The 27066-nt window shown below is 42.6% G+C and overlaps 1 protein-coding gene across 1 annotated transcript in view; it reads right to left on the bottom strand.

Moving 5' to 3' along the window:
- Window positions 1–25626, bottom strand: part of LOC111265630 (neurexin 1) — a gene marked incomplete at its 3' end in the record, with an annotated part of 48926 nt that extends 23300 nt beyond the window's left edge. The window contains 1 exon segment of the mRNA XM_022842470.2: window positions 25542–25626. Within this exon segment, the coding sequence (XP_022698205.1) occupies window positions 25542–25547 (6 nt within the window).
- Between the last annotated feature and the right edge of the window lie 1440 nt (window positions 25627–27066).

The raw sequence follows: 27066 nt of genomic DNA, 5'->3' as shown, positions 1-27066 counted from the left end.
TCCCGCTAGCTCCCCAACTAACTTCACAACGCCTCGAGCCTTGTCGGTCTAGACAGACCGGTCATGTATAGCAGTGAACGGGCGAGCGAATGTATACGCATTGTTGATCAAATCTTCTAGCGGGGGCTGTAGCGACGGCAACTAGTCCTCGAAGCCTTCGACAAGGACGTTGTAGTTGGGGGCAATTTGTCGCGAACGTATCGCGGGGGTTCACGCACTAAGGCACTATGTTTATTTCGGTTTTTTTTTCTTTCTTTCCTTCATTCATTCATGGCTAGGTCCTTCCACACCAGACTTTCTCCGTACCGCGGTATTAGTGCGCGGCTGCTTGACGCTAAAGTTGCACCAACTTAGCGCAATGTGCAGGTAATCTCGAGTGAGCCGCTGGACCGATACGATGGAGTGCTAATATGGAATACAACTTCCAGTGAACTTCAGCGGTTTCTAATTCAGCGAGCACCTTCCAATAAATCCACGATAGAAAGCCGTCGTTAGCATGATACAGCCCCACAGAGTTGTCCATGAGAGTGGCCAACTACTGGTTAGAAAGTTTGCAACAAGGTGGCAGCTGCCTGCAAATAATATCGTTGCTTGCATATCTAGGCAGATGAGATCAGATTTTCGGTACTGCGTTGTCTTCTTTCCGATAGGAGTTTAACCACTCAAAAACTAGATACAGAATTAAGGCGCTAATCTGACGGACAGACCTATGGTTGTGAGCGAATTGGCGATTAGTGGCTACGCGCGGTAGGCCTGAATCACCGCATACAAGAATTATTGATTCCGTCATCCTGTTTATTTATCTCGGTTCCGTAAAACATTTATAAAATACTGGAAGTCATTTTTTTTTTAAAGCAGTGAATATTTGGATTTTTAGCTTGCAGTTCTAAATGAAATATTTGAGTCGGTCGAGGACACAGGAGAAAGGTATACAATTACGGCACAAGGCTCGATCAGTGGCGTTTTCCCTCCGAGTCACTTTATGCCACTGACCATTACCAGTTAGGCCATTGAAGTGGAACATCTGTGTGTACGTTGTTGTATATCTATTTGACACCTTATCATTATATAGTTTACCATAGTGATTAATTATTTATAAAACGTTGGTACAGATAATGAGTTTCGGTAGCTTCGATGCGAATTGGATTGATGCATCGATATTCATGAAAATTTCAGGAACATGTAGAAGGCTGCACAAGGGAGATTTGGCGTAAGAGGCAATTTTCTTATTTGCATTAGGGCAATAAATTGTGTAACCTTACAAGAAAAAATTGCCTCAGCAGCTTGTATGCGAAAATTAAAAACAAACTCTTATAAAAATCAGCCAACATGATTTCTAACCCGTCCAATAATTAGCTGGATTACAGCGACCACTATTCAAAAAACAAACATGTGTAATACGGGGTAACTTGAAAGTTTCTAATTTGTACCGCCCTACTCTTGGTTCTAATTAATAATCTAATAATTTTAGAGAAACCATCCGTTTTTAGATTTGATTACGTATGCTCCGCGCAATCATAGCGAGAAGAAGACCCGAGATCGTACACGAAACACGATATATTTATATAAATGATGGTGATGATGTCTGCTGGCATTCGCATAGTTGGGACTTCAGCTTTCACAGAGGTTTTTCTTGATGCTAGATGACCATGATCACGCTGTCGAGAACGTCTTCAGCGTAACGGTTCGGGTCGGTCAGGATTCTACGCTATCAAGATAATGAGAGTTACTAACGAAGATAATGACAGGCCACACTGTACATTATCAGAACTGATTCAGCCTGCTATACGAATGGTGCTCATATACTTAGCCTACAGTCGCGTTTCAGGGGAAAAAAAAGGAAGCGTGTTAAAAATCGCTCTCGCAGAGCTCCATTGGCTACGCTGCGCCAAGAACAATCCATCGTTCTGGCTTCTGAGACGGCCATGGGTTTGCTGTCTACAAGAGCGATAATAATGCTCGTTTCTTTGCCACGTTTTCTCCGTAATACGTGGGATTTAAAAGCGCTGGCTTTTTAGGTAGTGTGTTGGGAGGTTCTCAGCAAATCTTCACGCGTCTCTATAACCCTTTAAAATAGGGATGGAAAGTTAATTTTAAATCGTCAACTTTCCTTAGTACTGTAAATGTAATACTTGTATGCATAGGCTAATTGGACTAGTGGACAATTCTGGGGTAGACATAAAATCCTTCGATACATAAAAGACCACGTGTCATTCCGTTAGCGCTAGCAGGTGCCTAGACGGACTTGTATAGTTCGAAGGAATGCCTAAAACATCACCGAGGCAATGACCCGACAACCTTGATTTGTTATCGGCGCTTAATTGAAGTTCACTATAAGAGATCTTATTATATTGCTTAAACATGTATCGCCACACATCTAATTTTAAACGAACGCTGATTTGGCATTGAAATCAGAATGCCTTCACTCTTCAGAAAGTGTAATACAATTCCTAATGATGGAGGCGCCGAAGCACTTTGAACGTAGCGGGGCCGGACTTGATTAACCATCAGTCTATGCACAGATCGATGAGGACAAACATCATTAGGTAGAGCTGATAGTTTGAAAAATCCATATTAATAGATTTTAGATCACTAAGCTATACAAAACAATATCATGACTTGGATTTATTTGTACAGTTCGATATTGAGCAGCTCACATTGGTAAGCTATTAGTTTAGCCAAAAACGGTAGACGTATAAATGTTCAGACGTACATTACATTTGAGTGAGCCGTTAAATGTCGGTGTTACTCTGATAACAATCAGTTCCTTTAGCCCTCAAGAACTCACCTACCTTTCGTGATTTTACGGTTTACTTTTGGGAAGCAACAGACATCGATATTTATCACAAAACCCTAGTTACACCTATAAAATGAGCTTTTCACATGGCAGGCTAGTCCAGAATCGGCTCTACGCAGAGGACACTGAATCCGAAATACGGATACATCCGATCAGATAGAGTGTTGAGGGGAACATAATACATCTCGACGCAGGATCACAACTCGCTGACAAAATAAAAATCCCTTTTCATCTCGTATGCTACGTTGGGAGCGAGAAGAGCCCGGTTGTGAAATCACACGATAGGAAATGCGGACAAAAAGTAGTGAGTAAAACTTTCAGTCGGCGCAACTGTTTCTTCGTGGGGCAGATATTGGGCCCATTACCCCAACTGCGTGGTACAGCTGCGGTAGTGAGTTCGTCCCAACGCCAAAAAACACTCAGACACAAGCCACCCATAACAACGAAGTGGTCATGATGATAACCCATAAATCAGATGATCGCAACGATAACAACGTCAACAGTGACAACAGTGAAGGTAGCAACGGCGATTCGACCGCTTCTCGAAAACTCCTCTTTATTTCTCTCACATTGTCTGCACCGTCGTCTTTGCGCAGACTTAGGGACTTCCACACGCGGACGAAGGGCCCCACAGATAAATCAATAGGCGCCTCCCATCATTAACACAACATACAGTATTATGGAGATCTGTAGAAATCTAGCTTCAAACATCCTGTATACAGATACATTCACGGAGAAAATCCAACATCAACCCTTTAGGCATTGTGGCCTATCTTTCTCAGTCCAGGTTCGCGCTGTTCAAATGAAGCCGCTTCGCGTCAAAGACACATCTACAATAGGAAGGACTCAAATGTATAATAAGATACAACGGAACGTATCCACATATCACAGTCATTGAAAGTTGCGATGTCATAGCGTAGAAAAATTAAGGCGACACGATAAAAAATATCATTCCGCTACTCTTTCATACCTATGCACGTGTTGAATGGCACTAAATAACGATCCCGTTCCTGATTCCGCCTCTTGCCCAAGGCCGATCGATTTAGCTGTACACGATCTCCGTACCGTTAGCGATAGAATTTTATGCGTATTTATATTCGGTCGGTCCCTCCGTTCCATGCACGATGTACGCGTCTCGAATGCAGCCAAAGTAGTCACGACCTCAATAATTATAACACCGTACTCGCCACCTCGACAAAACCTTCGAACTCCGCGAACAAACCGCCTGTACATTGTTGTTGTTTCTTCGATATACTCTGCCAACATAAATGTAAGGTGTATTTTTTGTTCCCGCAGGGTCGTGTTATGGCCGCGCATCATCTGTTTTCATTCATTTATTTATATACGTCGCAATTGTTCAACGTGCGGTCACGTTAGGATAACTGACCAGTGAATGTTCGAGTTATACGTTTACGACACAGAGGGCCACCTAGAGGACATTTTAGAATTACGAGTAGCGACGACCATCTCTCGCTTTCATACAATGTATGGTAACAAACCGTGACGTACAATTGCTGATGCCTGCATCCGCCTACGTTGTCCTACTTCGTCTCGAATGCTCCATACTCGTTAAGATGCTAAATCGATGCGACACCGATAGTTGTCGTAAAATCGTTCGGAGACACTTATGACAGGCATGACAATATGTGTTGCATTATCTCTACTGACATTACTAGTCATTGTGATGAAATGGACTTTTTTTGTCGTCGCGTATGGCCTAGATTGGCCAGCTTGTAGCTAACTGTTTCTGTCGTTGTCGCCAGCTGGAATTATTGACATTAAGGGGCACAGCTTTAGATGTACCAATGATAAGTAGATGAAGACACACAGAGTCGCGGCGCTTGATAGAATACGTACTGATGACTATCGGACCTCATATTGATGCGAGGAGATAGTGTGTTCAGTGAAGGACGAAGCTATTGTGATAACTAGGACCTAGTATATACGTAAAATAATGACACACCGAATTCTGTTGATAATGAAAATCGTGTGGAGAGAGGTGACCGTAAACGGTAACGTGCGCCTGTTTGAAACAAGTTGATATAAAGCAGTCTAATGTTATTATCATTGTTACTGTGCTTTGACATTCCCTAGATTATCCTATGGAGTTTAATTGAATCAATTAATAATATCTTTGACCTCGAACATAATTCAAATCAGCGCTGGACAAACGACGAAGAAGCGTTCGTGGGTACGACATAAACGGAATATATGGATCTTGTCTCTAGACATTTTAAGAAAATCTTAAAGGTATCAGGAAATTATGCACGGCCTATCCGGGCCTTTAGCTCTTGTGCGCTCGCCGATTCTAAGATAAACACTTTTACTAGGTAAGCACATACGGCAGCAAGACTTTGTGCGTGCCGGTGTACCGTGCCCTTATCTTGCCGTATTTTATGTGTGCATATTTCATCAGAAATAATCAATTCGATACACGAAAAGCATGATACCCAAGACGTGTAAGACGTCGAGAAAAAAACGGCCGCTATCGAGAACAGTATTGCGTACAGCTTTCATAGAGCCTTTGACTGGGCTCAGGCCAACGTACTACAAAACATATATGTACATGCGTTCCTTGACAGAACTAACATTCGATACTAAATGACAATGAACAACTTATTTTGAGCCTCAAAATTTGATCTGACCGCTCGACCACGTTTGGAAATGATTATGGCTTTCCTAGACGACAGTCACAAGCAATGAAATCAGTTATTACATGACTGAATAGGAGTCAATGAAGAAAATTTGATAACGGGATAAATCTCAGGTACAGGTATACGAACGTATGTCTGCGGAAACAGAACCACAATACAAACAAATCAACCAATTAAAACAGAAAGACTGAAACGTCAGCATATGCTTGCGCTCAGACGTCCTCCATATGTTATCGGCCGGAAATTGAAGACAGAGCTGCTTTCCATGGATATAAATAACTATAGACATTTCAGAACTGGTGCATTATCTACGGAGCATGATGCGGCCGTATAATAAGGCTCGTCCGCAGGAGAACGTGTGGACTAGCATCGTAGCCTGGCGTGCAACTTTTCTTTTGGACATGCAAAACCTTCATTTTCAATTCCAACTATTCTACTTATTGAATTAGCTATTTGTGCAAAGTACGTACCCAGAAGATGCGGCAGCATTAATAATATTAAAATTAAGCTAGTTACACTTTAACTTCGGCAACTGTAGTACCACTGTATACTAGATTAATGACAATGTAAGTTTATGCTATTTTTCAGCGAATCTGCTTTTTAATAACATTTTTTTTTTTAAAAATACCAGGCATTTAGAAAAACCCTGCAAGGTTTAAATGAATAAAGCTCGTCGACGGATGAAATGCGGAGCCCTCGTCGAGACGAAGGCTGAACTTCGCTCCACCGAGCGCCAGACATCGCCTCATTTCGTAGATGGCTATGTAGTTTAATTAAGATTTTGTGAAAACACGTTAAATAAGCAAAAGACAATATCTTCACATGGATGATTTTCAAATGGTAAACGACACAAAGTGACGATAAGATAACCATTAATAATTTACTATATGCCTGTGCTTTGAACTAAGACAGAAGGTTCGTGGTTATGACTCTAACATCACCTACACAAGCTCGCATTTCTGCTTTAATAACGCATTAATATCACTATACTTACATACTTTTGAAATGAAGGGTTATTGTGTTCTCTCGGTTTTGTTTTTTAAATTTGCCGCCATCAAAGCTGGAACAGCTAAATAAGTACACACAATTATTTTCCGGCCGTTCTTAGTGAAAATAGTACGTGGCCGATAGTTTTTCGCCTCGACACGTTATCTATTTAAGAACGCAAGAAAGATGTAGAAAGAAACGGAAGCTTTGCAAAATGATCAAAACAAAGAAACTCCAACGGTGCTCCCTGATTGCCCTTTGGAGTGGCCTCTTTCTACCGCTTCTTATGCTCCCTCATCGAACAATGGCGTCGCGCACTACCTAGTCATACGACGAGTAAATACGATGATAAGCGACACCCGACATGGCGAGATCTGGTCGCATGTACAACAGGTACTGTTTAAGCATTACCCCAGTCGAGGATTACCAATTAGCGCATAAACAAAATTCTCTCTGGCCACTGGTAATTATACACGAATCATTATTGTTCTAGCATAAACTTAAGATTTGGACAATATGAGAGATTTTTAGGTACGAAATTCACAATACTAGCGAAAAAATCGCGTACTTTTCAGGCCGCAGTTGAACAAACAATATAATAATCAATAGTTAAACTATATAAAAATCAGCCCGCATCATTCCAAGCAATCCTTTCTCATGTAAGTTCTAAATTACATAAACTGCATTAAGTACAACTATCTTGTCCAACTCAAGCATCATCGGTCACCATCTTTCGTGTACACTATAACGGCTTTCAAACAAAGAGCCGCAAATCGACAAATCCAATAGACCACGTTTCGAATGCCGCATAGACCATCCTTCTAAAAGAACCTTCTTCTATAGTAACTCGTAAAGGTATTCTGCTGATCTCAGAAATATCATCGCCGGAACGTGTTTGTATTACGTACGGGAATAAACTAGCAGGTTTTGCGGTCTGATTTCCCATCCCCTGTGTAACTTGCAAGCTGCAGCGATTGCCGTAAGACAAATACCTCTTGTTCGTCGTCTAGTTCTCCGCTTCGCCTTTTTCACCCTGATTCTTATATGTTCTCGATATTTCACACCTCTAATAACCACTCGTACAGGCGAGAATGGCGCTACCGGTAAGTGTAGCGGTGAAGGATCCTCCTTCCGTCATGTCCATGCCGTCTTGTGATGGATGTGCATGGATCTTTCCACTCACCGTGTGGAAATCAAACGACCGACCACTCTTTCCAGTGCGAGTACTCGATTCTCAAACTTGCGAGCAGGTTATAGGAGGTCAGAGGAGGTAGAAAGTATTGAAGAATGACGAGTGCCAACAGCGACTAGAGGTCCCCTAGCACTTGCAGCCGCATTCCAGCAGGCGACGACAGCAGCGGCAAGCGCTCCGCCGCGTTAAGCGGATCACGTCAACATCCCCTTGTACGCACTCACCCAACGACTCTCTATCCACACGGAAAATTATACCCCATTTCCCTCCAGCGTCCTCATCCAGGTCAAGCCAGCCCGCCGTCAGGTATCAAGGCCACTCCATCAAACGTGCACAACTGCAACAACGGCAGGTAGGCAATCAGGCGGCCGTTCTGCCAGCTGAAATCGACTTCAAGTTACAGCCAATACGTTGACGGCGGCAGCTACAACGACAATAACGACAACAACTATGAAAGCCATTGGTTGGTCTGTTTCGCTACCAACAGGCAGCTGATTTGTTTTGGCCGGTGTCGCCGATGCCGGATCATGGCCTCAGTAAATAGGATCGATATCCAGTACAACATGACCGGTTTAGGTGAGCACTCACAACATACGCAGCCTGTGTGCGGTGCTAACTTTGCGGTAATTCGTGAACAAATGGATCACTAGGGAGAGAGAGAGAGAGAGAGAGAGGAGGAGGAGGAGGAGGAGGAAAGCAAAATAAAAAAGCAAAAATAAGAAAGACTAAGTATCTAGTAAGCAAACGGGTATGTTACTTCTTTTCGACAGATGATCGCTCGTTGTGAAACTTACCATTGTCAAGTGATACACAAAACTGCATACAGCAGTTACAGCGCTTAAATGTTTCTTTAAAAGAATTGTTTTTTTTTGTTGATTGGGATTTTTTAAAGTAAAATATAAATCTAGTAAATAAAAAAAACACCAATCTAGTTATATTTGAACGATGCAAATTCAAACATTATAATACAATATGAACTAACTATAAAACACACAGTAAATTTGGGTCAAGAAAGGCATATTGTTAAAATGTTCTCCGGTGAATGTACGGAAAAATTTGCTCGGGTAAGAATTTTTTTTAGCTTCGTGATGCCGCCGCGTTTGTATCTTCGCTACGATTGTCGGCAAGGGTGAACGGCGACGCTCAAAGTCTATTTCGGGTCCTGTCGGGAACGTTTCAAAGTCATGCTGCGTTTTCTTTTTTGTCATCCCGCATTTGTGTCTATTATTTTATCACTACCTCCATCCAGAGGAGGATCCGCCCAGAGGGGGGGGGGGGTTTTCTGTGAGAACTGGAACGCAATTATTCCACGATGGTACGTCCTCTAATCGGTTTTTTAGTTTCAAGCCTGCCGCACTCCAGCGCACGATTCGCTTTACAACCGTGCAAGACGTTTGCGAGTACCGAGCGCTATACGAACACTCGTACGAATTGATTTGCGTTTGTAGCGCCTGGGCAGAATTGGGTCAGGCTATTCTTTTCGAAATTTAGTGATTTTATAATTAGCTGACACCCGTGTACACATGCAGATAGGAGCAGCGGCAGGTACAAAAAAATGTGTTGACCTAAATAATTCGATGCCAGGCCAATCACACCTGTTCTTTTTAATACCATCACAGCAAACTCTGCTCCTATAGCAACCGCTCGGGAATGATTTAGCTTATGCAAAATTGCGATCTTTCATGCTGCTTGTCTAGTAGGTTAACTTGCCATCTTTTTCTTTGTCAATTAAATCACTTAATTCCACTTTTTCTCTATTAGCGAAAGAACCTGCGGAATGCCTGATAACAGATACGCGTTACCTGTCCGAATCATAGGCGACCTGAAACGTTAAATTTCAACAAGCATCTTTTTAACTGGTGTTGAACTTCCACTAGTTAATGATAACGTGACTAAAGGGTGTTCACACAGCAACGAAGGAAGACATTTCCAGTAAGCCTGTCGTCACCTTTGGCAGAAAATGGAATTTCTACTAATGCCACCACTCTGATGGCTACCATCTAAGTGAATTATACTCATGTTGATGAGTGTATCCTTTGCACACGCATAGTTTTATTAGGAGAAGGGTAAATGGACTCAAGGGAAACCACGTAGAATAGAATACTCGCACTTAGCAGGTCATAACAAAACATCACATATTTAGTCAGGCTCTAAGGAGCGGACCTAAAGAAACCTCGGTCAATGAGTAAGGAAGTGCTACTCGTGGAAATAGTAGTCATGAACTTGTACGCATTCATACGACGGTACTTTTCCATTCGATGGAAAGCTACTTTCCACTATCGAAAACTGGCCACTGGTCAACTTCCTACGGCAAAGATACCGCTATGTATACATAATTTACTGCATATTTACAGTAATTGGTCATAAAACGCGTCCATCAACTTCCAACTTGTCAGTCGCTAACACTTCATTTCTCGATCTTTTCTTCGGCCACCTCTATTACAGTAATTTATAAGCTGCCTAAGACAGAAAACGTTCCCGCAACTCAGGCTGAGGGAAACACATAACGTCGACGAAAATTCAGTCCCACGACAGCAGCAGCGGCGGCAGCAGCACGAACAAATCCGCCGATAAAACAAAGTAACGGCCTTATTTTCTATCCACTATTATACACCGGGTACGTCTTTGTGGAGTTGTTTAACGTTGAAGGGCGAAGACAAGGGGGTGCGATTACTGTAAAAAGGAATCCTTTTCCACTCACTTGGCTGTGGACGCTCATTCATTCACCAAAAAAAGAGGTAATGTCAGGCCAACTAGGGCAGGTATAAAAGAGAGAGAGAGAGAGAGATGACGAGATACCAATCCTGGTCGTCGGTACTCCCAAAGGCAACCAACGCAACGAGGATCGCTCCAACGAGTGTGATAAGGCTGGCGTGACTCGGCTCATTGGGAGGTGAGAAGAACACCGCAAAAACATCAAGAGCCAGGGGTCTTAACGCGTGAGGGGTCGACATAATATTGTCGTCAGATATCTCTTCTTGTCAGGACTCTAGGAGAGGCGATTCGTGGTGATGGCGGTAGTAACGCCAATAGTGGCAGGACAGACGACGATCCTCTCTCTCTCTCTCTCTCTCTCTCTCTCTCTCGCTCTCCTAAGGGAGCTGGGGGATTGACTCTCTTCCAAAGGTCACCTACTCAACGGTCCTTTCCCTCAACATTCCATGAACACGGAGATCTGAGCACATGGGGAATTAACGTAGCTAGCCAGCTCTCAACGTAGTAACTGTTAATGTCTTTTCCAGTTCGTTAAATAAGCTAGGTCAATCAATGGGAATCTATTGTTAGAATGCTATGTATAGTTGACACTTGTGATTAAGCATACGAGAAATGGGGGACATGGGTTGCACGCAAAGTGACAGCTAACATGAAAATGATATGAATACGTGATGTTCGATCATATCGACCCCTAAAGTGTCGTAGAGTTAGCGTATTTTGCGCAATCCAACAACACGGACAAGCCTTTGTTGCACTAAATACATATCAGATCCCATTGCCCAACGTACCAATCAAACAAACGCTTATCCTTCTCCTTTAATAAGTAGCTCGTGGCCTTAGGTTGTCATTTTTTCTTTGAAATTCAAGAACCCCGGCTTATTGAATAAATAAGACTACCACTACTACAAAGACTGTTCGATCAGCTCCTCTATAATTTTACCAGATATAGGTGTCGAACGAACCTTAAATGTAGTTGACATCGTAGTAGTTATCGCGTACTATGATGATATTTTCTAAGCTCGAATCGAGAGCATGTGCCCTGCTAAGAATCATCGTTGTCCAGGAATATGTTAAAGCTTGGTTGCACTCCTATAGCAATCAAAACGGTTAGTGACGAACGAAAACAAAAGTCAGTCAGTTTAGCTGCAGCTTCAATTTTGACAAGCCGAAAACGGCATGCTCTAGCACGCTTCGAACCGAGCTCTCACTGTTTTCTTGTCGTCACATCCTGTACTCCGTTGAAGTATATTAACACGTCTAGCTGGTAGGAGCATCAGCCTTCACAAGAATCACTGAATTGCGTAACCAATAGCAGAACACTGATAACGGCATACGTGAAAAAAAGCGAATCGTACGTAATTGATCCTATGCAGCAATGTCCACATCGTATCATAGTTGAAGTGTACACGGGCTGCAGCAGCTAAGATAGTTGATCGTTTCCTCCACTTGGCTGGCAGGCACTCCGTCTTACATTGTTCAGTCATGTATGGCCTACTTTCAAGCCCAATAGGATTATACCTATAAAGAAGACAGAATCGGTACCGACTGTTTTCCTGTCACAGGCACAGTTAATATTCCAGTTTCTCCTTTGAGGGTATTTGCCTTTACTTCGGCGTTCAACAAATTTGGCGAGACCGAAGAGGGACAGAATTTAGAAGATCCAGTAGTAGTTTCTTTTAGTAAAATTTAATAGTTTTATCGATGGCCGCAAGGCAAATGGTAAACGTACTTTGCACGTCTGCCGTGAATCTACTAAAGCGCCATTAGACGAGATGTGTATTCATACCAACAACAGAATCAATGGGATAAAGAGATTGAGTTGTTCTTTGAATGCGGATTGTACAGTGCATATACAATTGATTTGGTCCTAGCCTTGGTTTCAGTGTCTCATTTTTCTGATTACACTTTAGGGGCTTGCGTGGCGTTTAAACGACGACGTGCACCCATAGCAATAATAGGAGTAGTTTTTATTTGAAAGTTATATTTCGATGCGTAGGATCTGTTTGGCCCGAGTGAAGAATACTGATAGCAAAACGTCTTCAAGATCCTAGCAAGGGTTTCTACACAATCGTCCTGGTAAGATGCCGTTGAATTCTGTCTAACTGTTGACTAAGCCGTGTCGCAGGCATTGCATCAGATTGCGTCACTCTCGAGATCATTCTAGGTCGTATGGCGTGTCTTTTGGCAAGATTCAAGAGAACTTTGATATTACGATAGGTCGTGAAGCAGGACTTTGCGGGACGGCACGTGCGAAATAATCTGAGAATGTCTTACACAATGCCCATTGTGTGTAGGAAAGGAAGCATCCACACGCTTTTGAAGCGGGCTATAAATATGTGAGCTTCGCCCGCTTCATCAACTCGGTGACCAGACTGTACACCTCTGGACCTTTCTGACTCGTCTACTATTAGACAATGGTAAATGGTCGTTCCACTGATGTGAGTTCTCCTGTCAAAATGCATTCTTCAGAAGCGCAAGCCAGTCAGGAAAACATTCCATGTTTTCTAGCGCGCTTGTGTAACATCTATATGATTATTTGTGTGTCTATTCTGACGATAGTACATTTTTGTAACGCAAAATCTCTATGATAATAAATTACCCAATAGTCGTACACAGACGGACTTCGGTTGGCAAGCAAAACCGTAAGAAGTAATTACAAGATGCTGCAATAATGGAAGTAAGTAGATCTGACATATATTTGAACATGCAGACAACATACGCACACCTCAAAGTGCAGAAGGTATTTACTAACTTTTTATAAACACTAGAATCCTTTCCGTTACCGAACCCGTAATGAACCCATGACTGTGATGCAGATTGCGGGTGACAGACACTTCGAATCAGCTACGGAGCAGCTGGTGCGTGGAACGACGTCACTGCCCCGACGGTTGTTTGTTACGGCGGACCTTAAGGGGCTGGGAGGAGCCTGCTTAAAAGTGCAGTCGAAAGCCTCTCTAGACACCTCCCCGTTCTGCTATTGGAAAGATCTATCGATCTGAACGATACCGATTTTCCATTTTTCTTCGTCTTTAATTCATGACAAAACAACTCTACAGGCATTTTAAGAGGAACTAGTCCTGAGGGGAAACTTTTTAGCCAAATGCGAGCGGCATTTACACGGTTGACAATTTGTACTTTTACAGGAGCGATTCTGCGCGCACCTAGATCAGCTGTGCTTTGCTCTATATTCGGATAGTGTTATGTAAATGTGTTCGTTAAGTATTCAATGCCATTGACTTAAAAGGGAATGAGCTTGTGGCTCCTGAGTTACGAGTCCTATTACCTCTATTACTGCTGCAAGTTACTTCTGAAGTTGGCGATTAAATGGTTTTTGTGAAGCATAATGAAGTTGAAAACGCTACTGTGTAGAATGGGACATCCATATCGTTAAGTTCTCAAGCAAATTAATGTTTTTAATGAGACTCGCAGTTCATTCACGTCTTTGAAAAACGTCAAGATGCCAGTTTCTCCTTGAAATGCCGCTTGATTTGGCGCACGCTGAAATCCGGACCAGAGTCATACGTTGTTTGTTGAGATTGAACGTAAACTTATTCGAGTACATATATATGTTATTAGGACACTATAGCGTTACTAGATCAAAGTGAGTTCCTGTCTTTTCGTGCGTCTTTCGTGATCTTCGACAAACAAACCAATTTTATTCGACAGATAAACATTGGTAAAAACCGAGTGTGACGAAACTTCGTAAAAGTCACTAAAGTAGATTGTGCTCTACGGTTAATCGCACTTTATAGCTCAAAAAATATGCAGGTTTAATATGCAGGCTACATGAACGCTGCTAACTTACAGGCGCAGTTCTTCTCGGAATTCGGTCGATCAGGATCTATAGGCGCCTTGATTTAGGTCTCCACTTGCACAGATTGGAGTGGGAGTCTGCACTGGTCCAACTATAAGAATAGCACATTTACAATTAAAAGATTTCTTTGCAAACAGGCCTGAATTTAGCCAGACAAAAATGGAGCAAATTCACTTTTTTTTTTGTACGCGGCATAAGTAATAGGGTTCATTTGTGTTCTTTCTCAATCTACTAGTAAATCCGAGCTGTATTTTTAAGCTGCGTTTCGTGTCGAGTTTTGCCTTTGTAGTTTCTATGGCAGAATCTGTTGAACTCCACTCAGGCCTGTTCAAATAGCCAGCGAAAAGAGTTCCCCTTGATTATATTTGCTAAAATTTTAGTCAACTTTTAGAGTATTTATACTGCAATTTATCTGAGATACGTTGTCAGATTGTGAAGGGCATCAAAGTAATTTAGTGAGTATGTAGGGAGAAAATGAAAAAAAGGCTGGAGTACTTGTGCAAGGCGAGTCCTATTTTTGGTTGGGCGTATTTTCTTTTTAGCTTACTTGTGGAGCCGTACATTTTGCCGGCACGCTTTGTCGGGTTGTTGGGGCTTTTGAAAGGACTCCCATGATATATAATATAATACTAAAGACAAACGAAAAACGGACTGGGGCTCCTGTGCGAAGAAACTCTTCAATTATAAGAATGGAGCGGCCATCAGGGACTAAATGACGCTGTTCTACAGTAAATCTAAATTAGGAACCTATCTTGTGCTAGCCTGGTACAGAGAACGATAAATATAATTGCCATTATTATAATTTTTGAAGCACCGATCCAAAGGAGCGTCCCTTATCAACGATAATATATATGCAACCTATAACGTACCTTATAATGGACTAGTTCACTAACTGATGGTTAAGCTATGATCATGAAGTGTGTCTATAAAAAGAAGCTGTTCAAAACTCGTTATATATATACACTCTTATGACCGAAGCTATTTAAGGTTATTAAGGGAATATCTTTTTCATGGTAACGCAAATGTTCACTGAATGACTTTCTGCTCCATGATTTACTCAATCATGACATGTCAGCATTTTGTTCAAGCTGTGACCTCCGTTTTAATATGATTGTTAATAACACGCTTAAAAACATGTTAAGCCGTTTGTTTCTATCTATTGTTGTCTGAAATAAGCCGTGCAGATGACACACACAGCGCCGTAATGATGCACGCCGACTCTGGGTATACTTGATTACGTATATGTTCATTGCCGCTATAGCATTGTTAGTATCGCTCGATGCTGAGATCAATTTCGAAAAATTTGGTGATAATCGCGCTACGGACGATAGCGTCATGTCCACGTGAATCACTTCGCACCCCTTTTAAGCGAAACATTCTCACCACACGATTCGAACCAAACTTTCCTATTTCGTGTTTTTCAAGCTTCATCTTATTTATCATTATCTTCTATCTATCTATCTTATTTAGTTGGGCAAAAGAATTGGAATTTTGAAAAATAACAACGACATTTGACACTGTCATTTCTGCCCTCTGTCTCCCTGTAGATGTAGTCTTCGCTACAAAGTTGTAGTATTTAAATGTCTCATCAATGGATAACTAACGTATGCAAGTATGAAATACATGAACATAATTAGTCGCTTCATTGTCGCCCTTTTCAAATGTGCATATATTATGTCTTATGTATGGCCGTAGATATGGCCGTTCGCAGCCTGTCATCCCCATTTATCCCTGTGAACTTCTCTTCTGCATCTCATCACAGGCCCCTTAACAGGCTTACTACTAGCATCTGCGAGAAAGAAAATGAAATTACCTCTATTAGGCGTCATTCCAATATGATGCTTTATAGCTATCTTCCTTTCTTTTCCCAACTTTCCTCCACGGTAGCACTGCATGTAGTAAGCTGTTAGACGTGTTGGGAAGCTGGCAATTGTGTGCCGGCGTGCGTGCACGCGTCTGTGCATCGCCTAAGACTGGCACCGGTTGTCTCAGCCTTACCCGTCTGCATGGACACCCAAGACGGAGCCACAGCATTATAGTTGATTGCTATTGCTAGGGAACGAGCTTAACATAAGTGGCGGCATCACCCTCAGGATGGCTTCGCCCAGAACTCTTTCGTCTTTGACGCGCAATGCCGGGCCGCTTTGTAAGGGGAATGCAAGCAGTAATGCACGCATCGTATTGCCTGTCCCTATTCGCATGGGACAGAATATAGGGAGAGCATATGTTGGCCCTGAGGACCCCACATCCGCTTTTCATTGCTGCACTCAGCGTGGATGACCCAACAAAGGGACATTCCAACGCTGGTCGCGACGGCGAAAGACAGAGGCGACAACGTCATCTAGTCCGAGTCAACCCACAACAGTCGACCCAGCCCTTAGGAGGCCCAGTTTTTCTCAAGATTCCTCGGCAAGATAAGCGACCATTATGCTTGCGTCGAGAAGGCAGTCACACAAAAGCTTCCAATAACTCACGGTCTCGGTAAGCGTGCCACTGTAGGAAAAGCCCTGTAGAAGCGGCCTTACAATCCAATCACAGGACAGCGTCCAGCCAGTGCCGCCGCCATTTCTTCAACTTCTAAGCCTTCGTTCGATATCCGACCTGCTAGTCTATGGGGCCTATGAGCATCAGGACATTAAAATGATTACCCTTTCTCAAACAAAGTCCAGCATTCCTAGCGAGTGTAAGGAAAGGACAGACGAGTAAAGATCGAGACGAAAGCAACCACCGTAAAGATTTGCTGGGCATAGGCGCGCTAACAAACAGATGTTTCCTTAAAAGACGGGCTAAGATAGGAATGAGTGGATAGACAGTTTTCAAACTCTGGTTTAAATATTTGAATGAGATCTAGCTGAAGGTGGCAACAGCGTGAATTGTTAAGCTTCACAAGGGTTCCAGACGAGAATAAACTTAGGGCTTAAAGTATACATTAGTCGGTACCAGAAACGTACATCAGTAAACGTACAGCTATTGGTTCTCCATAACTGCGCTAATGTATTTACTAAAAATTGTCGGAACATATTAAGCTTTGCTTATTTAATAACTAGAAGCGTGAGCTGATAATTTAACGAAGGTTCAAAACATTTCAAAAAAAGCATGGCGTTTTTACAAACTGACTACAGAAATTTAGTAAATAATATACGTGAAACCGAATCCATTATACTTTTCATTATGCAGCGAGATTTGGCTTCAAAGAAATCTGCGATCAGATCAAGATGGGCTACAATTTGGGTCTATAAAACTGTTTTCCTGACCGACACTCTAGCCAGTTTGGTCCTCGATAGTTTTAAGCGTTTCTGGTCAATAAAGATCCTCAGCTTCTGACTGATTGAAAACTACATCGATTTTAAACTATATATTTGTTGTGTTCGAACGAGTACATTCTTCTGCCTTGTCAGCTGTCGGCAGACACGGCCGGAAGCTCCGCGCGCAATGATTTAACCTGTCGTTGGTAGGACCATACCAACAGTCAGCCTCCGGTTTCGCTGGCAGGTTCTGTTCCACAACAACAGTTACAAGAGCTTAAGTTCCTTATCGCCCGATGTTCAATAGATCGCCCGTATCGATCTCGGGGTGTTCCGCCAATAGGGGCAGATTTTGCGTTTTGTTCCATCGCTCATTCTGTCGTCTTCGGAAACGCAAAACAACACAGAAAAGGTTGTGAAGAAGCGACACAACGCTCACATCGTCTTTTATTACTACAAGACCAGCCGTAGCAGAGCTCCGTTTTCGCCCGTCGTCTAAGGACGTCGCCTGGCTGGCTGCAAAACACCACAGATGTAGGAAAGCAGCAACATCGAAATAGCCACTTGATGATAGCACGATACCGCGCGGAACCACCAAACGCCACCGAATAGTTCGATCTCAATGGCGGAAGCAGGGAGACGAAGCTGGCGGCAGGCGGCTGCCGTGCAAGCAGATGAAATCGGCTGAACTCAAACGACGTCGCCTCGCAGAGAGCAGAGACAACTTGCCGATCTCATACCCATTCTCAATTCGGCCGAGCAAAATAGAAGAAGCTAGACAGGAACGGCCACTGTAGAGCCAGACGGACAATTTTAGCAAAGGAAGCCGAGAAGTAGAGTAGATTGAGGAACTTACTAGAACTGGAATCGAGTGGCGGCTTGACGAACAGCAGCGGATCGTTTCTCTGTATCGTTGCCTCACCGACAAAGGCAAGCAGGAAAGCTTCTCTTCACTAGCTCAAAAAAACGTCGGTCAGAAAGAGGCGCAAGACGGTTCTTTACCTCTTTTCCGTTCCCTTTTCTGTTCCCTGCCCCCTGCACCAATGGTCACTTTAGAAGAGAAGTTTCTTAGCAAAAATCGTCCGTGTCCCATCTCAACCTCGACGAAGAGAAAAGATTGCAGCAGCAGCAGCAGAACGGTGCTTACTGGTCAACCGGGGCAAAATCGGGAGCGGTTGACGGGCGCAGCGCCGGTGGCAGCAGCAGGACTATACGACTACATCCTTGATGATTAGGACGGCCACCTCATTGTACCTGAGGACAGGGCGGATAGTCCTGGACAGCAGCAGTGGTCTGCGAATTGTTGGAAGGATCCTCGCAATAGCTTAGTGGGTAACGTACTTGCCTGCTAGCCTTAGGAACACGTGGTGGTCTAGGTTGGAGCTCAGTCGTCTAATGGGATGCCTAACAGCGACACTGGACGTAAAATTCGAAACATAGGGAATGATGGAAGAACTGAACTAATTTGAACCAGCAACCGAGAAGCGGTAGCGCCATTGTACACAAACCAGCTGACGTAAACAAAGAAAAAGCGAAAACATGGGCAGGCGTCTGTGGTATGCCGTTGGATCCAAAGCCGCTTGTGCTGTTAGTCATTCATTCCGGGTAGTGTAAGACAAGTAGGAGTGTCATCCATCTGAGACAAAAGGTAAAACGCCGTCGAAGAGTCTTCGTTTTAAAGGGTCAGGCACAGACGTTGTTTGTACAGGCAGACAAACAGTAGTTCAAAGACGGGTTCTGTGGATCCCTTCTGTGTCGCTGAATGCCTTTGTTATGGAATAACCACGGAACAAGCGGAAGAATGCTCTATCAACCTACCGGTATATTAGCGCAGGCGGGACAAGTTGAAATAATCATGCTGAAAGCTTATTGTATCGCCACTGATAAAAAGAGGAATTCCAAAGAGGTATGTCTAATAAAATATATGTCTACTGCATCGAGTTAACTGGAACAGTTTTAATCAGATTTTCTCAGTCCGATACTAATTTAGCGTTCTGTGTCTGCTATTCAAACCATCTCAGCTTGGGTGATAAGCGCCTATACTGATTGCAAGTATGACGGTTCATGACAAGTACATGACTGAAAATACGAGGATAGAGTTCTCTGAAAATGTATGTGCTTATTACTTCGTGCTTCACAGTGACTAAGATGTAAACCTCAAGTCAGAAAGCGAGCCAGTCATTGGCTTTCATGCGAAGAATCTCTGCGTAGATCAAGCACCTACCGGACTGTATCGCATACAGTCTTTGTTGTCATGAAGTTAACCCTTTTCCCGCAAAGAATGGTAATTAAAGGGACACTCCGCGTTGCAACTTCTTTTGACATCCCCATCGCTTGTCAAAGCCATCTTGATCGCTTGAATGCTTCGTGTACAGCCAGCGCCACCGACCGGTTACTGCCAGAAGTTTCACCGGGATGACGACGCTCTTGTACACAACATCGACATGTCCTTCTATCCGGCCCTAATAGAGTCATTATTCGTGCGTCGGTTCATGACATAAGCTTAAACGTCTTACAACCGTCATGGCAGGGTTCAAAACTTAACCTTCAAGGCTCTCTTGGCTGCGTATCTCATACGCGCACAATGATATGAACTATCCTGTTTATTACAAAGCAATCGTGGACTTTGTCGACAATATATACGCCCAAGAACACTAAGAAAATGTCAAAGACTTATCTTTGTACAAAGTGATAAAGTCTTTTTTTGATTGCGCCTTATCAAGTAAGTTTCAAATAATTTCAAAGTCGAATAAGTTAGTGCTCGCACTTACCGATAGCGTAGGATTGCAATTTGAATCAATTATCAGCGTAACTTTTTTTTTGAGTAAATAAACGTCATAAAATCATTACAGCACAGAATAGATATCGCCATTATCATCGATCGAACTAGATGACGTTCGATGACCAAGACAGAAAAATTACGTAGGGAGTTTTTGTGTATTAGAAACCTGCAAGCTTAGAGCTATCCGTGCGATTAATGGACACCTAGAATCTTCTTTGGCTCGTCAAAACACAAAAGTCCGTTCATTCTCTGCTAATTAATTCTAAACGAGTACAAAGCAAATGCGAAGTCAGTAAGGCTTGTCGTACCCTCTCGATATACGAAAGTTATCTGAGACAAGTGAACTTAGATCAACCTGGGAAAATCGTATGTTATGCTACAATTTGCAACCATTTTAGATAGTTGAAGGCCAAGCAGGATAATCTATTCGGGTGCGTTCGTGACACAGTGAACAAGATATTTTTAAGCAGATGGATAAAAAAAACTCTTTGACTCTTTTACCGAGTTTTTCCACCTCTGTCTACTGCGTGAACAAGTGTTCGGGATCTAGGACGTCGCCGTAAGTAGAAAGTCTAACCGTAGTGGGTTTTTCTGAGCACATTCGAAGTTTCTCTAGTAGATCTAATAATTTCGTGTTATGGTAAGCGTTCGGCGACGGTAAGCGGTGGCCCTACGTCCATCATTAGCATGGCAACGCGCTCAAAAGAGTTGCACGTTAACCACTTTGTATTTCGAAATTATGCAAAGTAAGTATGCATAGGAATGCTAGTAGTCCATCCTAAGCAGATACCCTCTGTTGAGTGCGAGAAAATAGGCGAAATACACCACACTATATGTCTATATATGTGAGGGTGCGATAAGTTTGTTTGTTTTTTGATTATTATTGCATTATATATATATATATATATATATATATATATTATGACAACTGCTAGTTAACTGATATCTGTTAGTCACGTATGTTGGCGTAAAAAATCCTACCATACGCCCATCACAAAAGGGCACATGTGAAAACTGCGTGACTAGGAGGCCATAACTTCAACGTGACTTCAGAACAAAGAAGCTTCTTAAAAAAATGATAATATATCTGGAACCAATACTAATACAGGAAGGACAGAAGCCTGACGAAAGCGAAAAGACATCAAACAGTGCAGGCTGAGATATTACGAAGGGTTGTTGTATTGTTTACCATCTCATATTTGACAAAAAAAGGTGATATGGTTCAATTCAGATAAACTTTATTCAAAATATAAACGCCAAAGCCGCATTCGTCTATAGCGATTGAGATCAGCCAGAAGTTAAATACTTGATGGTGTAACTGATGTAGCTCAATAAGAAGTTCCTACGATATCTGTGTTATTGATTCGGGAAATTCATATGGAGTTCCTGCGCTTAGTTAAGTAGCAACGCCTTATGTGATGATTTGCGCATCAAATAGCAGGCTAGAAACGCGCGTAATTGTGAAGCAGTAGAAATTCTGTATCCACTGAAAACGATCTGACGTGCGAGAAGACCTTGATAATCCAAAACGTCCACTACGCTGTATCGCCAATACCATATTTAACTCGCGATTCGTTTAAGATTTTTTATTACTATTATTACTTAGTACACTGCAGATATTATTTAGTACACTGATTTATTAGCTTGAAAGCGTTCGCAGCAACTCGTGTGCCTAAAAATGCCCGGAGCATAAATTATCAATATTTGATATATGAATCCGTAATTAGATTGTTTGTCTACCGTGGCCCAACACGTATGATGGTCCTGCTCTTTAATTCGGAGCACTATGCCATAGAAGTGAAGATCTCATCGGGTCTTCACTGTATTATTTGTCATTTGAATTTGCGACTTGCAAAACAATCGAGTGGATGTCAACAAGGATATATATCTGCTAGCTGTTTTAAAGCAGGTTCGAAGATTTCCTCTCACATATCCGGCTAGCAGCGACTCCTAATCGATACAACGCCCATAGTGCCCATCATGTTAGCGACCTCAAGCTTTTTCCTGCTTTTGCAGCTCAAATAGGGGGACGTCACTTGTCAGCAAAATTCACTCAGATAATCCATCAGAGTTGAAAGACTCCGTGAGTAAAGAGTCCCGCATCAACAGCAACATCAGGAGAGGTGGCCTCTTATAGCCCCGACATAGTTTACTACACCCGCTAACATTACGACGAAGACTGACGCAATTCGAACCAGCTACCCACTAACTAGATAACTAACTAACAATAATAGCAGAGGAACAGACACGCATTCGGCAAATATCTAGAGGTGCGCGCGTACATCCGTAAACAATTCTCTTAGTCGTTTGCTCCTTCCCTTTCTTTTCCTTCACTGTTGTGATGTTCTTTTACGGGGGTTGCTTTTTTCTACAGTTGTTGCTACTATTTTCGGCCTTCGAAGCTTCAAGGTCTTTTCCTTTCCATTCATTTATCCACCTCGACGAATCTACTTCAGCCCGGGTCCAAGCACTTAACAGAATTACAGACCACGACTCCAATGCGCACTAGAACCTCCACACTCGCCTAAGAAGCATCGAATGTTTAGGCCCGGGCGTTCCATAGAGTTTCGTCCGTCTCGCACACGACGCTAGTGTACGCCGGTCACTGACGCGGTTGCCAAGCCAAGCAAGGACCGTTCACGTTACTGGACCAAGTACAAACTCCGAATGGCAAGAAAGAGCCAGCACTTACAAATGACTTCTTCTTTTTCTGCGAGTAAAGAAACGGTACGGCGGAACTCTGTCGCTCGGCCTATGCGCCGCTGAAGGAACCAAAAAGTGAGGCAACGACAAAGCGAGATGCATTCCAAGGCGGGCGGCAGAAAACAGACGAGTCCGGGTTAGACTATTTGCTGCGTGGGAAAGAAACAAATCGTACTGCCCCGTACGGACCTTCGCTTTCTAGGCCAAGCTGTTTTCCAGTGTGGGAGAACGAGTTGTCTTTATCAGGCCTTCTTGGGCTAGTTTAGTTGCCAGAAAAGAAGGACCAACACACCAAGGAAAGTACTCACGTATCCACTCGTTTCACTTGACATCGCGGAAAAGCGCGCCGTATCTTAGGAAAACATCCGTTTCGTTGCGTTTGTATTTTAATCGTTCAGGCCAGAGATATGTTCTAGCGTCCCTGAGCGCTATTACTTCACAAACGGATGCCGTTACACCTTGGGCAAAAACTACGACAGAATCTCATATTTTGTACATGAACTGGCAATTTTAAGTTATTATGCGTGTACGTAACTTTGGTCCGTAGATCTTCTGAGAATTTGTCACAGAGAAATGTATAAAGTGTGCCGCCTCTTCTATTGTTATCGTATGAATAATCTTTAAAATGAAGGCACAAAAATGTGCAATAGTGGCTCAGTCAGCTTGAAGACAGTGTGTAAATATGATGCCCAGGATGCGTCTATTTCGCCATGTGCATATACACACATATATATATATATATATGTATATATGGGTGCGTGTTTTTGAGAAAATACATGTAGATTAGTGTTACGTAATCATTTAGTCTGTGGCTATCATAAGATGTGACGCTGTTTGTATACAATCTTAATCTTACCGAAACTTAAAATAATCTAGTAGTAGATAAACAAAAGGGGAAAGACGGCCACCTAAGCGACTTTCGGTTAAAGTCGTTACCCAGAAAATAAAAAAATGCGTCCCTGTGGAACACCGTGTGACATAAGCGGAAGCGACTGGATAGGATCTGATGAAGCCCGGTACGTGCTCGAGTAAATCTTAAGCAGATGTTGAAGAGGTCATCAACGTCAAATTCCTCCACTGGCTAGCTGAGTAGCAAAACCTGCTTAAAGCGACAAATCGCGTTCAAAAGCGTTTCCACGCAGCGAGAGACGAGACCTACGATGTTTAAGCCGGGCCAGTTAAGAACAGGAGAGCAATAAGGAGGTTTCCTTGCTAGGACACTTGCGTGCCAAGACCAAAATAATAATCGTTTAGCGCTCTTTATGCGACACTAGAGACACTCATTACTTCAATAATTTCGATAACGATTTCCTAATAAATTAAAATGACATCGCTTGCTGGTAAGCAATATATAGACAAAACTAGAACTCAAAGTACGGCAAAGAACAGCGATAATTGTAAGACAAATAACAACTAGATACCGAATTTAGTTAGATTTTGCTACATTATAAGATCAGGTAATATTTAGCGAAGCCCGTCTTTTCCTTTTATCTGTTTTTACAAGTTTTGTTAATGTGACACTTCAATAGACCGACCAAATTACCTGGGATCCGTTAGCTTTGATATTATTGCTCCTGGTAACACAGACCAGATATCTATTCAAGGTCTGCTAAATTGGCCTTGACCTGTTATTACGACGCAGTGTCTAAACATTTTATTACGAGCACCCCGTAGATGGTCCGGTGATGGCTTAGTGGGTAACGTATTTTTCTGCTAACCTCAGGAACACGTTGTCGCTTAACTTCGCACCCGATTTCGCAGTCGTCGATAAGTCGTTTGTTACCTGCCGTACACACCATCTAATATTTATAGAATATGAAGACTCTGTTCGTTAAAGGTACCTGTTATACCTACTTGTTTATATCATTGTTTGAGCTATTATTGAACACTTGTTCTTTTTCGGCGATTCAAAAACTTCCTTCAACGTAATCTCAACTTATTTTTCACTTACCGGTCCATAGTGAACTACAGCGGATGTTTACCGGACACACAAGAATAGACATAAATATCGTCAGAAACGTCTTATTATTAGCAAGCAATGATTCATCCTTATTTGTGTCACGCGAAGGTAGGGGAATTGTTTTTAAGAGCACATCATTTTTCTAGCCGCCCATCTGTGTAGGGGGATTGTATAACTAAGCCCATTCAATTTGATCGGACCACAACTTACTTGTGATCCTTTTAGAGAAGTGTCGAATTTATGCTTAGTACTATCACAATTAAATAACAACCTTTTTCGGGCATGAGTGCGGCTGCCAAGAACGGTGGAAGTTGACCGTGTTTACTTTGACGTTTGCAAGTGTTTAACAAATTCATTTGCTAGCAATTATTTTCAAATATAAGTAAAAGGACGAGAGCTGGATTTGTGTAGTTTTTAAGCCAGGCGACGATGTTCCTTGCTCGAAATATCGTATATAGAATTAGAATAGTAATACCTTTTAGACAACTATAGGAAGCTACGAAACCGAAAATATTGCTCGTCATATATAATAAAGTCACGACGTTGCAATTAAAAAGTCCTATATAAGCTCTACCGAAAAGTGTTTGTCAATAAAAAAAAATCAAGTTTCCTAATTTTCTACTTCTCAATTGTGAAAAAAAAATACATTTAAGCTCATCTGCTCCTTTAACATGCACCTCGTTGTCACTTACGGGCATTTTTGTGAGTGTCTATCCTCGTTGACGCCTCGGCACTACTCCTTAGCGTCAACAGCTCTCGCGGCCTTCACACATTCGCACCTACGAAACAAGTTCCTAATTTTATATATATAATATGTTTATCTACAAGTTATATGCGCAGTAATTGGTCTCCTAGTCAATCGTAAACAAGCCACCTATAGGAGTCAGTCACTGATAATCCAAAAGTGCTATCTCTCGGCACCCCGCACACACGCCCACACGCACACATGTAACACTTCAAGCTGCTCTAATCATCCGCTAATTGCTATTGCGGTCACTGGCTTTCATTCACCACTTATTTGTGTAAAATCACCGCTACACGATTAGTTGTTGTAGTTATAGCATGTAGATGGTGGTAGGCTGTCTTCGCACTGCGTATCTAATAATCCACTTGTATAATGCAAATCACTAACCAGTTCCACTGATGGCTCGACTTCAGCTTCACGCTCATCTGCCCGCACCAGCAGTGTTAAGCGTAACCTCGTAAATCCTCACCACGGCTACAGCGGCAGCACCAGCGCGGTTCAGCCGGTACCGTGATTAAATCTAACGCGCGCTTTTGTTTCTGTTAAGAGATTGTCAAGCGTCACGAAGCAAATCCTGTTCCGCGTCTGAAGAGATCCTTGCTTTAACGTTGACGTCTTGCAGCGCCTAATTTCACTGTTCACTATTCGGCACCAGTGACGAAATCAATAACTGTATTACCTGCCTTCAGCGACCGTTGTATAGGTCATCTGACTAATTCACTGATGTCGTGATCCAACGAGTATGTAACTTCACAGTATTTGCTGGGTGACACGGAATTACGTCCTCAATCCCTTCGTGTCGAAACTGCTGCCGCTGCTGGTGTTCAGTTGACGACAGCGCAAGCGGCGAACGGCTAATTTAGGCTGCTTGCCAACTCGGCGTTCCGTTGTTGTATGCTTCTCCTAGTGATGTTTACCTGGTCGATCGGTGACCCCGTGATCGAGTAGCTCTCGCTAGCTTTTAGACACATACGCACGCTTTCCACAATCAATTGGCAAATCCATGGCTCTGAAGCGTGGCACCCTGTTTCGTTTAGTGACCGTCTTAGGTCCTGTTTTTACGTACATATGCGCAACAAATATACATTCGAAATGTTCGCAGCGACACCGAAATGTGATAGAACAACAAGCTAATTCAAGTATAAATTTCCGAGTGCAGCGAAGCCGTATATGGCTGAATACGCTGAGGGAATATCTCTCAGTAGCTTTTTTAAACTAGGAGGAAATTCTAGCCCGCTCGTCAGAACTTATTGTATCCGGTCTGGCCACTGATTCACTCATGACAACTTGAAGAACGTTAAAAAAGTTTTCTAGGACAGAAGAACTCAAACCATTTGAAGCGAACAGTGGAGACAAACCTGGACTCACTCGCACGTTGTCTGCGAGTAGTAAAACCTGAGTCAAATTTAGATAGGTAGAAAGAAAAACTGCTCAGTGGTGCTTCACGAAGACAAAACCCGTAGCCACGCGCG

Source organism: Varroa jacobsoni, unplaced genomic scaffold, assembly GCF_002532875.2.
Source record: "Varroa jacobsoni isolate VJ856 unplaced genomic scaffold, vjacob_1.0 scaffold_993, whole genome shotgun sequence".
In the NCBI taxonomy this organism is placed as follows: Eukaryota; Metazoa; Arthropoda; class Arachnida; order Mesostigmata; family Varroidae; genus Varroa; species Varroa jacobsoni.
This window is presented reverse-complemented; position numbering and strand designations above follow the sequence as displayed.